This window comes from Nycticebus coucang, chromosome 10 (assembly GCF_027406575.1).
Source record: "Nycticebus coucang isolate mNycCou1 chromosome 10, mNycCou1.pri, whole genome shotgun sequence".
In the NCBI taxonomy this organism is placed as follows: domain Eukaryota; kingdom Metazoa; phylum Chordata; class Mammalia; order Primates; family Lorisidae; genus Nycticebus; species Nycticebus coucang.
In genome coordinates this window covers 125,064,389-125,077,053 of record NC_069789.1, presented here as the reverse complement: position 1 = coordinate 125,077,053, position 12,665 = coordinate 125,064,389, and the positions used below count along the sequence as shown (strand labels likewise).

Below are 12,665 nucleotides of genomic sequence, written 5' to 3'. Positions count from 1 at the left end.
GCAAGAAAATCGCCTAAGCCCAGGAGTTGGAGGTTGCTGTGAGCTGTGATGCTACGGCACTCTACTGAGGGTGACAAAGTAAGACTCTCTCTAAAAAAACAGAGAGAGTTCAAGAACAGCCAGGCACGGTGGCTCATGCCTGTAATCCTAGCACCTTGGGAGGATGAGGTGGGAGGACCCCTTGAGCTCAAGAGTTTGAGAACAGCCTAAGCCAAGAGTGACACCCCGTCTCTACTAAGGATAGAAAAATCAGTTGGGCATTGTGGTAGGTGCCTATAGCCCAGCTACTTGGGAGGCTGAGGCAGGAGGATCACTTGAGCTTAGGAATCTGAGGTTGCTATAAGCTAGGCTGATACCATGTCACTCTAGCCTGGGCAACTGAGTGAGACTCTTGTCCCAAAAAAAAAATAGTTCAAGACTAGCCTGAGCTATAGCCCCACCCCATCTACAAAAAATATTTTATTTTATTTTTGGCTTTTTATTTTATTTCATTGCTTATTTTTTATTTCTTTACTTTTGTTGTTGTTGTTGTTGTTGTTGTTGTTGAGACAGGGTCCCACCCTATGCCCCTGAGCAGAGTGCAGTGGGCGTGGTAGCTCACCACAACCTCAGACTCAGGCTGCGGGCACCCCGCTGCCTCAGCCTCTGGAAGCTGCTGGGATTACAGGCACTCGCCGTGGTGCCCGGCTGGTTTTTCCATTTTTTTCATGAGTCGGGGTCTCACTGTCTCTCAGGCGAGTCTCGAACTCCTGAGCTCAAGCAATTCTCCCTCCTCAGCCTCCCACAGTGCTGGGATTACAGGCATGAGCCACCGCGCCCGGCTACAAAAATATTTTTTGAAAATTAGCCAGGCAGGCCAGGCATGGTGACTCACACCTGTAATCTTAGCACTTTGGGAGGCCAATGCCAGTGGATGGCTTGAGCTCAGGCGTTTGAGACCAGCCTGAGCTGGTCTGAGCAAGAGCGAGACTCCATCTCTAAAAACTAGCTGGGACTTGTGGCAGGCGCCTGTAGTCCCAGCTACTCGGGAGGTTGAGGCAAGAGGATCACTCAAGCCCAAGAATTTGAGGTTGCTGTGAACTATGATGCCACAGCACTCTACTGAGGATGGCAAAGTAAGACTCAAAAAAAAAGAGTCAAGCAGAGGACTGATCAGGGAATACAAATTTTTTTTTTAATTTTTTTTTATTTATTTATTTGTGGGTTTTGGCCAGGGCTGGGTTTGAACCCGCCACCTCCGGCATATGGGACTGGCACCCTATCCCTTTGAGCCACAGGCGCTGCCCCAGGGAATACAAATTTTAAAAAGCAAAGGAGATAAAGGTGAGGAAACCAGAGTCACATCTGTGGAAAATCATTGAAACTGGTGATGGGCACCTGTAGACTAACAATGGGTTATTCTCTGCTTTGGGGTATATTTGAAATTATTCCTTATAAAAATATTTTCAAAGAAAATAAATATTAAATCCAAGGTAGAAAAAGAAATCCAGCTATAAAGGATATTATTTAGAGAATTGGAGAAATTTTAAAGATAACTGTGCGTGGTATAGTAGATATTGTTGTAGCAATATAAACGTTAAGTTCCTTGAGTATGATAGTGGTGTTGTGATCATAGAGGAGAGGGTCCTTATTTTTTGGCAATTTCTTTTTGTTTTTTTTTTTTGTAGAGACAGAGTTTCACTTTACTGCCCTCGGTAGAGTGCCGTGGCGTCACACAGCTCACAGCAACCTCCAACTCCTGGGCTTAGGCGATTCTCCTGCCTCAGCCTCCCGAGTAGCTGAGACTACAGGCGCCCGCCACAACGCCCGGCTATTTTTTCTTGTTGTTGTTGCAGTTTGGCGGGGGCTGGGCTTGAACCCGCCACGCTCGGTATATGGGGCCGGCGCCCTGCTCACTGAGCCACAGGCGCCACCCTATTTTTTGGCAATTTCTAATGACGTTCACAGAGAAAAAGTACCATGATGTTGACAGTTTGGTCTCAAGTGATTAGGAGAAAAAATAACACACAGAGATGAGGAGAGAAAGAGAAAGTAAATATGGCAAGGTGTTAACAATGGTGGCTCTAGGGGAAGGGCATCCTGGTGTTTTCTTTGCTGTTCTTTGAAGCCCAGAAATAGAAGAAATTGGACCCAGGGGGCCACTTTGCTCTGGGGCTGCCCCACACCCCGATGGCATGTACACAGCCACCCAGCCTTGGCCCTGACGGTGCCCGCCTGTCTCCACAGCACACACTACCCCTCGTTTGACACCCCCAAGGATTCTGTTGTCTGGCTATCCATGGTTCACCAAACCAGCCACTATTGAGGGCACTGGGCTGTCACCAGCTCTTGCCATGACAGAAAGATAATCTAACAGTCACATTTGAAAACAGACATCTCAGACAAGCCCAGAGTGAGTCACATGTCTAAGGTGAGACCCAGCACTCTTCATCTGTAACTGGCAACCCGAGTGATTTCTTTTCTCTCTCCAGTATGCATGATATTCTGTGTCTCACCTCTCTTTGCGTTTGAACCGTCACCAGCCTTCTCAGAAGGAGAGTGAATAACATGACAGATCCCTGTGGACCCATCACCCAGCACCAACCCATCTGCATTTGGCCCCATTTTTCATATCATTTATTTGTTAACCAAACCAGGTCATTTATGCTGAGAGCATGCTAGTTCTGAATTTGGTTGGTTAGTTCTCGCTCTGTCATTTAACTTATTTTTCCATCCCTGGTTTTCCTATTTTTTTTTTTATTGTTTCCTTTTATCACTTTATTGCCCTCGGTACCGTAGCATCACAGCTCACAGCAACCTCCAACTCCTGGGCTTAGGCAATTCCCTTGCCTTAGCCTCCCTCGTAGCTGGGACTACAGGCACCCGTCACAACGCCCAGCTATTTTTTGTTGCAGTTTGGCCAGCTCCAGGTTTGAACCCACCACCCTCGGTATATGGGGCCGGTGCCCTACCGACTGAGCCACAGGCGCCACCCACATCCCTCCTATTATATATATATATATTTTTTAAACAGTGTCTTTGCAGTGCCTGTAGCTCAGTAAGTAGGGCACCGTCCACATACACCGAAGCTGGTGGGTTTGAACCCAGCCTGGCCAGGCCAGCTAAAACAACAATGACAACCGCAACAAAAAAACAGTTGGGCATTGTGGCGGGCTCCTGTAATCCCAGCTACTTGGGAGGCTGAGGCAAAAGAATGGCTTAAGCACAAGTGTTTGAGGTTGCTGTGAGCTGTGATACCACGTTACTCTACCTAGGGCAACATAATGAAACTCTGTTTCAGAATAAAAAAAGAATCTTACTTTGTCTCTGTTGGTAGAGTGCTGTGTCATCATAGCTCACAGCAACCTCAAATTCTTAGACTCAAGTGATTCTCTTGCCTCAGCCTCCCAAGTAGCTGGGACTACAGGTGCCCGCCACAACACCCAGCTAGTTTTAAAGATTGGGTTTCACTTTTGCTCAGGCTGGTATTGAACTTGTGAGCTCAAGCAATCCATCCGCCTCAGCCTCCCAGAGTGCTGGGATTACAGGCGTGAGCCACTAGGCCCAGCGTCATCCCTTTTCATTGGATACAGAGGCTTGGTCAGAATCAGGATGGGATTTTGTGTTCTTATTTTGTTTGTTTATTTGGTTGGGGCTTTTGGCAAGAATCTGTTCTAAACCCATTTAATCAATCACACATGTGACCAGAAGTGTCTTGGAGGTCTGGGTAGAAAGTTTGCAGGGAGGGGCGCAATTATCAGATGGGGAAGAAGCAGGCAGCCCTGCCCACCTGCCCTCTCTCCCATCTCTCACCGGCAGTGCAAAGAGCCGTCTCACTCTTCTCTCTAAACGATCCAGCTCTGAGCCCCGACATTCCACCTGCACACAGCCCTGTGCACAGCCACCTGAGCCTGGAAAGGGGGCCCCCGACTCCCAGGACCACCCCTACCATGAGGTAAGGTTTCCCTGGGAACATTCATTGGCCCAGCCACCTGGGTCCCTACCAGCAGCAGGTCTGTGCAATGACTGAAGGGCACAAAGTAGGAGGTAGCTCCTAGCTGGGGGTCTCCTACCGCTCCCTTTACCTAAAGACTTTAAACTGATTATGCTGTGCCAGTCCGTGCACTGGGGACCGGCAGTGACCATAACAGACTCAGCCCCGTCCTTGTAAATCTCCTAGTCCAGTGGAGAAGATGAATCAATACTCACATAATTGTTTCACTAACAACTTTGAAAAATGCTTGTGTCCCGCAACTCCCGCCCAGCTCTCTGCCACCAATCTCCCATGTCTGCTCCTCCGTATCATCCCCTGTAGATCCCTGCAGAAGTCCTTATCACACTGCCTCACACACCCTTTCCCCTTTCCAGCCTCCCTGCCAGGTCCAGTGCTGGGCTTTCTGGGGCCAGGCCCAGCCCTCAGGAGGCTTTATAGGGCAGGGAGGAGGACAGGGACAGACATCTCACATTTGCCATCTCATAAGTTGCTTCTCACATTTAATGCAACATATTTGACTGCACTAACTTGGCAGAAAACAAAATTAAAAAGAGGCAGAGAGAATGTAAATGGCACGTTCTGCCTGTACATGGATTTAAATAGTGCATTTCACACTTGTCTGCATGGTGCAGGCTTCTGTATACAACACTCCGTGCACTTTCTTAGGGGCATGTGAAGTAATTTTTGAGGGTAGTTTGGACTCTGTGTTTTTTGCTCTACACATTGGCTTTAGAACTCAACCTGCACCGCAGCATGGCCCACTGTGATCCATGTAGGCAGGTAAAGGTGCAGGGGTGCTGCAGTGAGGTAGAAGCAAGGCAGGGTATGGGACCCTGTGGCACTGGGCTTCCCTTTGCTCCCAAACTGGTGCCCTCCTCTTCTCTGCCTCGCACCTCCCTCTGCAGCTGCAGGTCCCCTGACTTCAGGATCATAGTGCAGAGGAGGAACTGGGTGGGGCAGCAGGGGGCGGAGACACCTTGCCTCCCTTCTCATCTGCTACAGTCCTGTCCCCTCCTCTGGTACTCACAGTGCCCAGAGGGGCCTCCCTCAGCCCCAGCTCTAAGTAGGGAGGAGCTTTGTGTTCTCTTTTGCAGGGACTAGACAGGCCCAGGGCTGGGAGAATCTGCCTAGAGGAAGAGCCACAGGACAGAGGTCCTGGGTTCAAATCCCAGCACCAGCAATTGTATGGGCAGCATCCCCTGCCTGAGCACAGCCTTCCTCTTCTATCTGTGGGTGGCTGTGCAGACTTCTGGAAGCAACAGAGGGCAGGGGGGCTCTGTTAGATGACCACGGCTGGAACCAAGGAGCCCAGGACAAGGCATAGGGTGGGCTCTCAGTGACAGGCACTCTGTCATCATGTTGCCAGCATCATTACCCCTGTCCACAAGGGCAGGCCCTTTTGTATAGCTGTCCACTTTCTGTGCTTGGAACAGTGCCCAGACCTGCTAGGAGCTCAGTAGACATCTGTGGAGTAGGTTCTTTGTATCCAGAGGATACATGGAAGAGCTTCTCCCTAACGACATGAACATGGCTTATCCTCAGGGAAAATGCATACTTCAAGGCAGATGCCCCCATTGCCCTGACACAGTGCCCTTAGGGGGTAGAGCAGGACCAGGAGGAGGGCTGGCTTCTGGCTTCCCCTCGGAGCTTCTTGGTGCACGCCTTGGACCTCTAGCAAGGAAAGGATTCATCAGAATCCCAGGGGAAGAGGGGCCTGTACCCCGCGTTCCTCCCAGATGTGGGCTGAGAGCACTCCCCAGGGCCTGTTGGGCCTCAGGCTGACTTTGTCTCTTATCCTTTCAGCGAGGAGCCCCACCTGGATCTGACAGGCAAGGTGTACCAGCTAGAGGTGATGCTGAAACAGCTGCACACAGACCTCCAGAAGGTAAGTTCTCCCATGGCATACCATCCCAGGCCCACTTCCCAGATACTTGGGGCCAATGGGAACAAGGGTTAGGCATCTACCAAGGCCACTCAGCACCTGTCCCCTCCTATTCTTGAGTGTAGTCACGAGCAAAAAGTGGTAACACCAAAGACTGGTAAGCACACAAAGAAACTCATAATATATTCCTGGAGGGAGAAGAAATTGGCCCAGCCTTTTTGGAGGGCAGTGGACAATATTTATCAAAAATGTAATTGTGCCCCTCGTGGACCCAGCAGTTCCACTTGTGGGAATTTGTCTGTGAGTATTTCCAGCATGCGTACAAAGGGATCAGTGAACAAGGATGTACATTACTGCCCTGTTGGCAATAAAAAATTGGAGTCAGTGCAGCTGTCCATCAACAGGAGAATGGCTGTCACCCATGCAATAGAATAGCCTGCAGCCAATTAAAATAACTACAGATCTACATATTTACTGACATGCAAGAGAAGCCCAGTAATGTAAGTAAGAAAGCAAGCCGCAGAACTGTTTCCTAGGATGATGACATGCTTTTTAAGAAAATGTTTAGGGGTGGCGCCTGTGGCTCAAAGAGAAGGGCGCTGGCCCCATATACTGGGGGTGGGCTGGTTCAAGCCCAACCCCAACCAACACTGCAAAAAAAAAAAAAAAGGAAAATGTTTAACAACCATGAGTTGAGAAGGATATCTGAGGTGGCTTATTTCTATAATCCCAGTACTCTGGGAGGCCAACGTGGGTGGATTGCTTGAGCTCAAGAGATCAAGACCAGCCTGAGCAAGAATGAGACCCCATCTCTACTAAAAATAGAAAAACTAGCCAGGCCTTATAGAGGGCACCTATAGTCCCAAATACTTAGGAGGCTGAGGCAAGAGGATCACTTGAGCCAAAGTTTTAAGGTTGCTGGGGCCTGTGACACCACATCACTCTTCTCAGGGTGACAGAAACTCTGTCTCAAAAATAAATAAGTAGTTCTTTAGACTTAGCTCTGGAGTTGGAAGGATGAGAAAAAACAGGACAGAGGAGACTTTCACTTGTGAACATTTCTTTGGGTAAAAGGCAGGGAGGTGGCAGAGTATAACTTGCTAGTTCTCAAAGCACAGGAATCACATGAGTCTGGGTTCAAATCCCCACCTCACTGCTGAATGCTTTGAGACTTTGGAGGAGTCTCTGCCTCTAGAATTATGCCACCCTGGGAGTGGGGCGCCTACTCAGGCTGCATACACAGCCCAGCTCCCCACTGCTGTGCAAGCCTAGGTTTCCTGTTCCTGGAAAATGAGGATAACAGTAGTCCCCAAGTCCATGAGTGGCTGTGAGGGTAGGATGAGGCAACAGTAATAATGTGATGTTCACAGAATGATTGCTTCACGTCAGGCTGGGTCCTGAGAGCTTTATGTCTATAACCTCAGAAAACCTCAACCGTGCCTTCTAGAGTTCATGGAACTGGAGCCCAGAGAGATAACAGGACTTGCCTGGGATGAGTTAGTCTGGGATTTGAACCCTGGCAGCCTGATTCTAGCTGTCGGCTCTGAACCAGAGCTGGGCTGGGGCTCAGCCCGGCAGGGGGAGTACATTCGCTTTTAGGAGCCCCTGGCTGGCCTGACTGATGCCCAGCCCTCCGCCCCACACAGGAGAAGCAGGACAAGGTGGTGTTGCAGTCAGAAGTGGCCAGCCTGCGACAGAACAACCAGAGGCTGCAGGAGGAGTCACAGGCTGCCAGCGAGCAGCTGCGCAAGTTTGCTGAGATCTTCTGCAGGGAGAAGAAGAAACTCTGAGGCAGAAAGGCCACCCCTCCACACCAGGCCCTGGCTCCCTCCCTGCAGGCAGGCTGTGGGTTTCTGCTGTCTTCTGCGTCTACTCACCTCCAAGATAACCCAGCCAGGGCCCTGGCACTGACTGCCCCCATGGCCCTCCCTATGGACTCAAAAGCCTGATAGCGGCAGAACCCAGAAGGGAGTCCACAGTGGGGCTGTGAGCCAGGGTGTGCCCGTGGCTCTCAAGCCCCCTCTGGGCTGCCCACCTGTGTTCCCTGTGAGCTGGCCATGTCCACACTGCTGCAGGGCCTGTCCTCTGTCCCTATCTACGGCCTCTTGCTAGGACGGGGCAGGAGTCAGTCTCCAAACCCCACTGGTCTGGGAGCTCACAAACTAGCTTTCTTCCCCACGAATGACAGAGTTGAAGCTTTTGGGGCTAAGCCCCCTGCATGAAAAATACAGCGTGAAACCAGCCCTTTCATCCCGCCACACCCAGAGAGGGAACAGACCAGGGCTCCTAGGTCCCCAATGTCCTAGCTCCAAAAATCACGAACATTATCCCCTCCCAAGCCCTTCCTTCCAAAAAGCAGCCAGGAGCACTTTCTTAGAGTTTAAGTTATTTTCTTGGGGGCCCCAGGACGGAGAAAGGAAAACCCAGCATCCAGAGCCAACTTCTTTGAGAGAGGAACTCTATTTGTACAATCAGGACGATTTATACAATCTTTTTCTATCAGCTCCTCTTCTGCCAGAGGCCACAGCGCCTGGGCTTGGGGCCAGTAGGCCCCTCCACCTTCCAGCTACTGGCCATCACAGCCAACTCTCTCCCCAGCACGACTGACCGGTGGCCTCCTGGCCCCAGGAGGGGTTCATGAAGCCCTCAGGTCAGGGCGGGAGAAAAACAGCCTTCATCTCCTCGGGTTTTGTTCTCCTTTGCAAGTCTCCCAGCCCATCACCAAGGCCCAGGGTGGCACCCAGCAGACACCCTCCCTGTGCTCCCCAGGAGCACCCCACGGATCCCTCTGGACGCTGGTTCTCTAAAGGCAATAAGGAGCAGCTTGCCAGGCAGCCGAGCCGACGTGGTACTATGCTGTTCACCCAGGAAACAGAGTTTCTTTTCTTTTCTTCTTTAAAAACAAACAAACAAACAAAAAATATATATATATATATTTATTTTTTCATGTAGAGTTGCGCCAGAACAAGTCTGTATGGCCATAGTCTGTGGATTCCCCCAACTTCAAGCTGAGGATCAAGGCGTATCCCCCGTGGGCTGGGGATCAGCGGGAGGACTCTAGAGGGACAAAGTCAGGGTGGGCGAGCAGGCAGCTTCCCTTTTGGGAGGCAGCAGGCAGGGAGGAGTTGGCAGAGAGGGTCTGGCTCAGAGCTCTGGGCTACATGCCAGCGCCAGGCAGCCCAGCCCTCATCCAGGGACTTGCCACTTTCTCTCTGGGGCCAGGAACCTCAAGGAAGGGGGCTCTGGGGACTGCACAAGACGCAGGCACTCAGGGAGGTGCCAGGCCAGATGGGTGGGGGCGAGAGAAGAGGGTACTATTGCATCTCCTATGATAAGCCTGTGTCCCCAAGCAGCCCTGCCGTCTGGAGCAGAAACCTCAGCTCTCAGCTCCTCTCCCCCATGCCCGGGGCGTGAGTGGGCGCTGTGGGGTGGCCGCTCAGCCACCATCCTCAGCCCTGGCCAACTACTGTGATGTCTCTCCTTCTTCCCTGACTCCCTTTTCTGGAGGGGGTCTCCAGTCCCCCACCCCCACTCCTTTCCTCAGACCCTAACCTGGAGCCTTTCTTTTTTTTAGTTGTCCCCTCATAACTTCAGATCATTCGAATCATTTTGGGGACCTAATCGTGTACATTGACAAACGTAAATTATGATTTTTGGTTTTGTTTTCTGTTATTTTTGAAGGACTTCTGCAAAACAAATCTATTTAATTTGAGGTTGGTGATCTATCTGATGGCTGAAGCTAGCAGCTTTTTTATATGTTGATTTGTTTCATTTGGATTTTTTTATTCTTTATTGTCTTTTCTTTTTCCCCCATCCTCGTCTTGACATTTTCTGGCATGTTTCTGGAGGTTTCAAAGAAAATAAATGTTTCATAGAAATGGCTTGTGTGTTCACTAGCTGGACAGCTGCCTAGAGCCAGCTGACAAGAGGGTGTGGTTCAACACCAGTCTCCTCCTGCTGTCCTCCTCATCCCAAATACCTGTCACCACCACATACACACTAAGAACCAGGGGACACCAGCCTTGTGAACTTCTTTTTCTGGGAACTCAACAGAAATCCAATACTCAAAATGTAAAACGTCCCTGAATTAAAAAAGAGAGTGAGATTCTATTGAAGTCATATGCTGGAGGCCAGAAAGCCAGACATGGACCATGGATTTATGTTGGTTTTAGAAATAGTAGCCAGTTTTTAAAAATCTGGAGATAGTACATAAAGAAAGCTTAGGGGATCTGCCTTTTGCAACAAGACTAAGTAAAGGGCCCTTGCCTCCTTGGGCTAGCCTCCTGCCCAAGCCACCATGGTCACCATGTTATACTCTTGTCCACTCTATCCCCTCTGGGGGTGGGGGGTGTGGAGCTCCTCCTGCCAGTCGGCCATGGGTGGTCGGGGTAGGAAGCAGCCCCTCATGCCCCAAATCTGCATCCATCCTACAGAGCACTTGCACTTGGACTGGGAATTAGGAAATGCCAAGTGCAAATCAGAGCTGGCTAGGGAGGGATCCTTCTGACCTTCACCATCCATCACCTGTCATTGACCTAAAACCCAAGGCTTCTCTGACTCAGACCCTCATTCCCCTGCCAAAAAATGTCTTTTTCCAAAAGGCATGGGGATTAAATCCAGAGGAGGAAGACTACCTAGTCTGCTCTTTTTTTTTTTTTTTTTTTTTTTTTTGTGAGACAGAGCCTCAAGCTCTTGCCCTGGGTAGAGTGCTGTGGCATCACAGCTCATAGCAACCTCCAACTCCTAGGCTCAAGCGATTCTCCTGCCTCCGCCTCCCAAGTACCTGGGACTACAGGCGCCTGCCACAACGCCTGGCTATTTTTTGGTTGCAGCCATCATTGTTGTTTGGCAGGCCTGGGCTGGATTCGAACCCGCCAGCTCAGATGTATGTGGCTGGAGCCTTAGCTGCTTAAGCCACAGGCGCTGAGCCACCTAGTCTGCTCTTTAAAATTCTAGAGTTTTCTAGAGTTCTCCCGACATTCTTCCGTCTCAGACCCAATCTTCAACCAGTCTGCCCTCCCCCTCCAGCCACAGGCAAAGGGGGCGGAAGCCTCAGAAAACACTGCTCTCAGATCCTCTCCTGGCACCCAAGACACACACATCAGCCACTTCCAACACCCCACAACTCTCACACGCCAGCGCCTGGTCTCGCCCAAACTGTGCTGCTCTGCCTTTCCCCTCCTCGCTGGGTTTCCAGCTTCAGGCCAGCTCTGGCTCGGACCCTCCTTCCCCCAGCCTGTCGCAGGCGCCCCTTGCCCAGTCTCTCTGAAATCCCTCCATACCTTTGGCTCTCTTCACATTGTTCTGTTGGTCCCCTAAATTCATGTGTCCGTCTCTCTCAGCTGTGTCTTTTGTCCTGGGACATTGCCTGTCCCTGGATCCTAACTCTCCTCCCTCTCTGCCTCTGTCCTGCTTCTCTTTCTAAACCTTCTGCCTTTCTCCAGATCACTGTGCTTCCTCCTCTGGTTCTCCCCAGCGTGTCAGCTATTTTTTATTACTGTTATTTCCTCTTTCCCACTAAATTTCCACCTCCTTCCCTCGCTCTCTCCTGACTCTTCCCCCATTATTCCTGTTGCTCTCATCTCGCTCTCCCTCCCGCTCTTTTTCTGTTTCTCTCCATAAATTTGTGACTCTCATAATCTCTGTCCTGATCTCCATGTCCTGGTTCTCCCTCACTCCTCATCCCCCATCACCCAAATCCCAGCCTCCCTCCTGGTGGCCTGGTGTCTAGGCATCTCCCATTCACCCCGTCCCCACCACTCTTTGCCCTACATCCAGGACAGGGAGCCTCAGTTGATAGGCTGGTTGTTTCTTCTGGATACCCTGTTTCCCAGCCCAGCCAGAGTGTTTCTTCTGGACACCCTGTTTCCCAGCTCAGTGGCCCCAGGAGGGGCTACCCTCATCCTCTTCCCATCCCCCAGCCCGGAGCTGCCTCCCCCTCACAGCTCCCGCTGCAGCTGCAGCAGTCCGTTGCCAGGGCAACCACAGCTGGCTGGGCGGGAGCCCCACTACCCCATCCCCCTTCTCTTTTCCAGCTAGTCTGGGAGAAGCTGGGACAAAGCCTGAGAGAGGCAGTTGGGGGGAGTGGATAGAGGGAGGGGCCAGCTCAGTCAGTGAGGCCCCATCTCCCCTTCTTGGTGACTCCCCAAACCAGGCCAGAGAACGAGGCAGTCATGGGCAGAGGGGTCAGGCCCAGTTTAATACACAGAACAAGTTAATTCACAGCAGAGGCAGGCAATAAAGGAGACTCGGTGACAAGGGGGGTGCTCCTGGATTGGGGGAGATCCCCGAACCCACCACTTCCCCTACTTGCAGTCTCAATTTCCCTTTTTTAAAACCCGGAACAACAAACACACAACCACAAGAAACAACCATGCCCCCTCACCACCCCCAAAATGGCCAGTGAAGGTGGCAGGGGCAGCCGGGCCTGGCAGGGCAGGGAAGAGGGGCAGAGGAAGAAGGAAAGGAGTCCATTGCAGAGTCTGTGCTTCTCATTCCAGCAGGCGCTGGGCAGGGGCCCGCCCCACCGCCACCCACCATGGTGGGCAGTGGGTGGGGCGATCAGGGAGAACAGAGTTCAAAACCATGGTTCACATCATGCAGTATCCACGGTGGGCACCGGAATGGGGCACGGGGTGGACACATACCATGCCCACCCGCCCTGGGCACAGGGAGACGATGCCACCTTGGGTGGGTAGGTGGGACAGGGGTAGGGGTGCCAGGTGGGAGGCTGGCATACACTGGTGCCCACTGATGCTCTCAGCAGCGCCCCTCCGCCCAGCCAGGCCTTATAGGACTCTGTATATATTA

General features: G+C 51.4%; 1 protein-coding gene across 8 annotated transcripts in view; it reads left to right on the top strand.

Annotated features, from left to right (window-relative positions):
- The window catches only part of SIPA1L3 (signal induced proliferation associated 1 like 3), a 243,193-nt gene extending 233,460 nt beyond the window's left edge, over positions 1-9,733 (top strand). For all 8 annotated transcript variants that reach the window (XM_053604660.1, XM_053604658.1, XM_053604653.1 and 5 more), the window contains 3 exons: positions 3,799-3,934; positions 5,777-5,858; positions 7,502-9,733. In XM_053604660.1, coding sequence (XP_053460635.1) covers positions 3,799-3,934; positions 5,777-5,858; positions 7,502-7,645 — 362 coding nt within the window. In that variant the 3' untranslated portion in view covers positions 7,646-9,733. The remainder of the gene's footprint in view (positions 1-3,798; positions 3,935-5,776; positions 5,859-7,501) is intronic.
- The last annotated feature ends 2,932 nt before the right edge of the window (positions 9,734-12,665 follow it).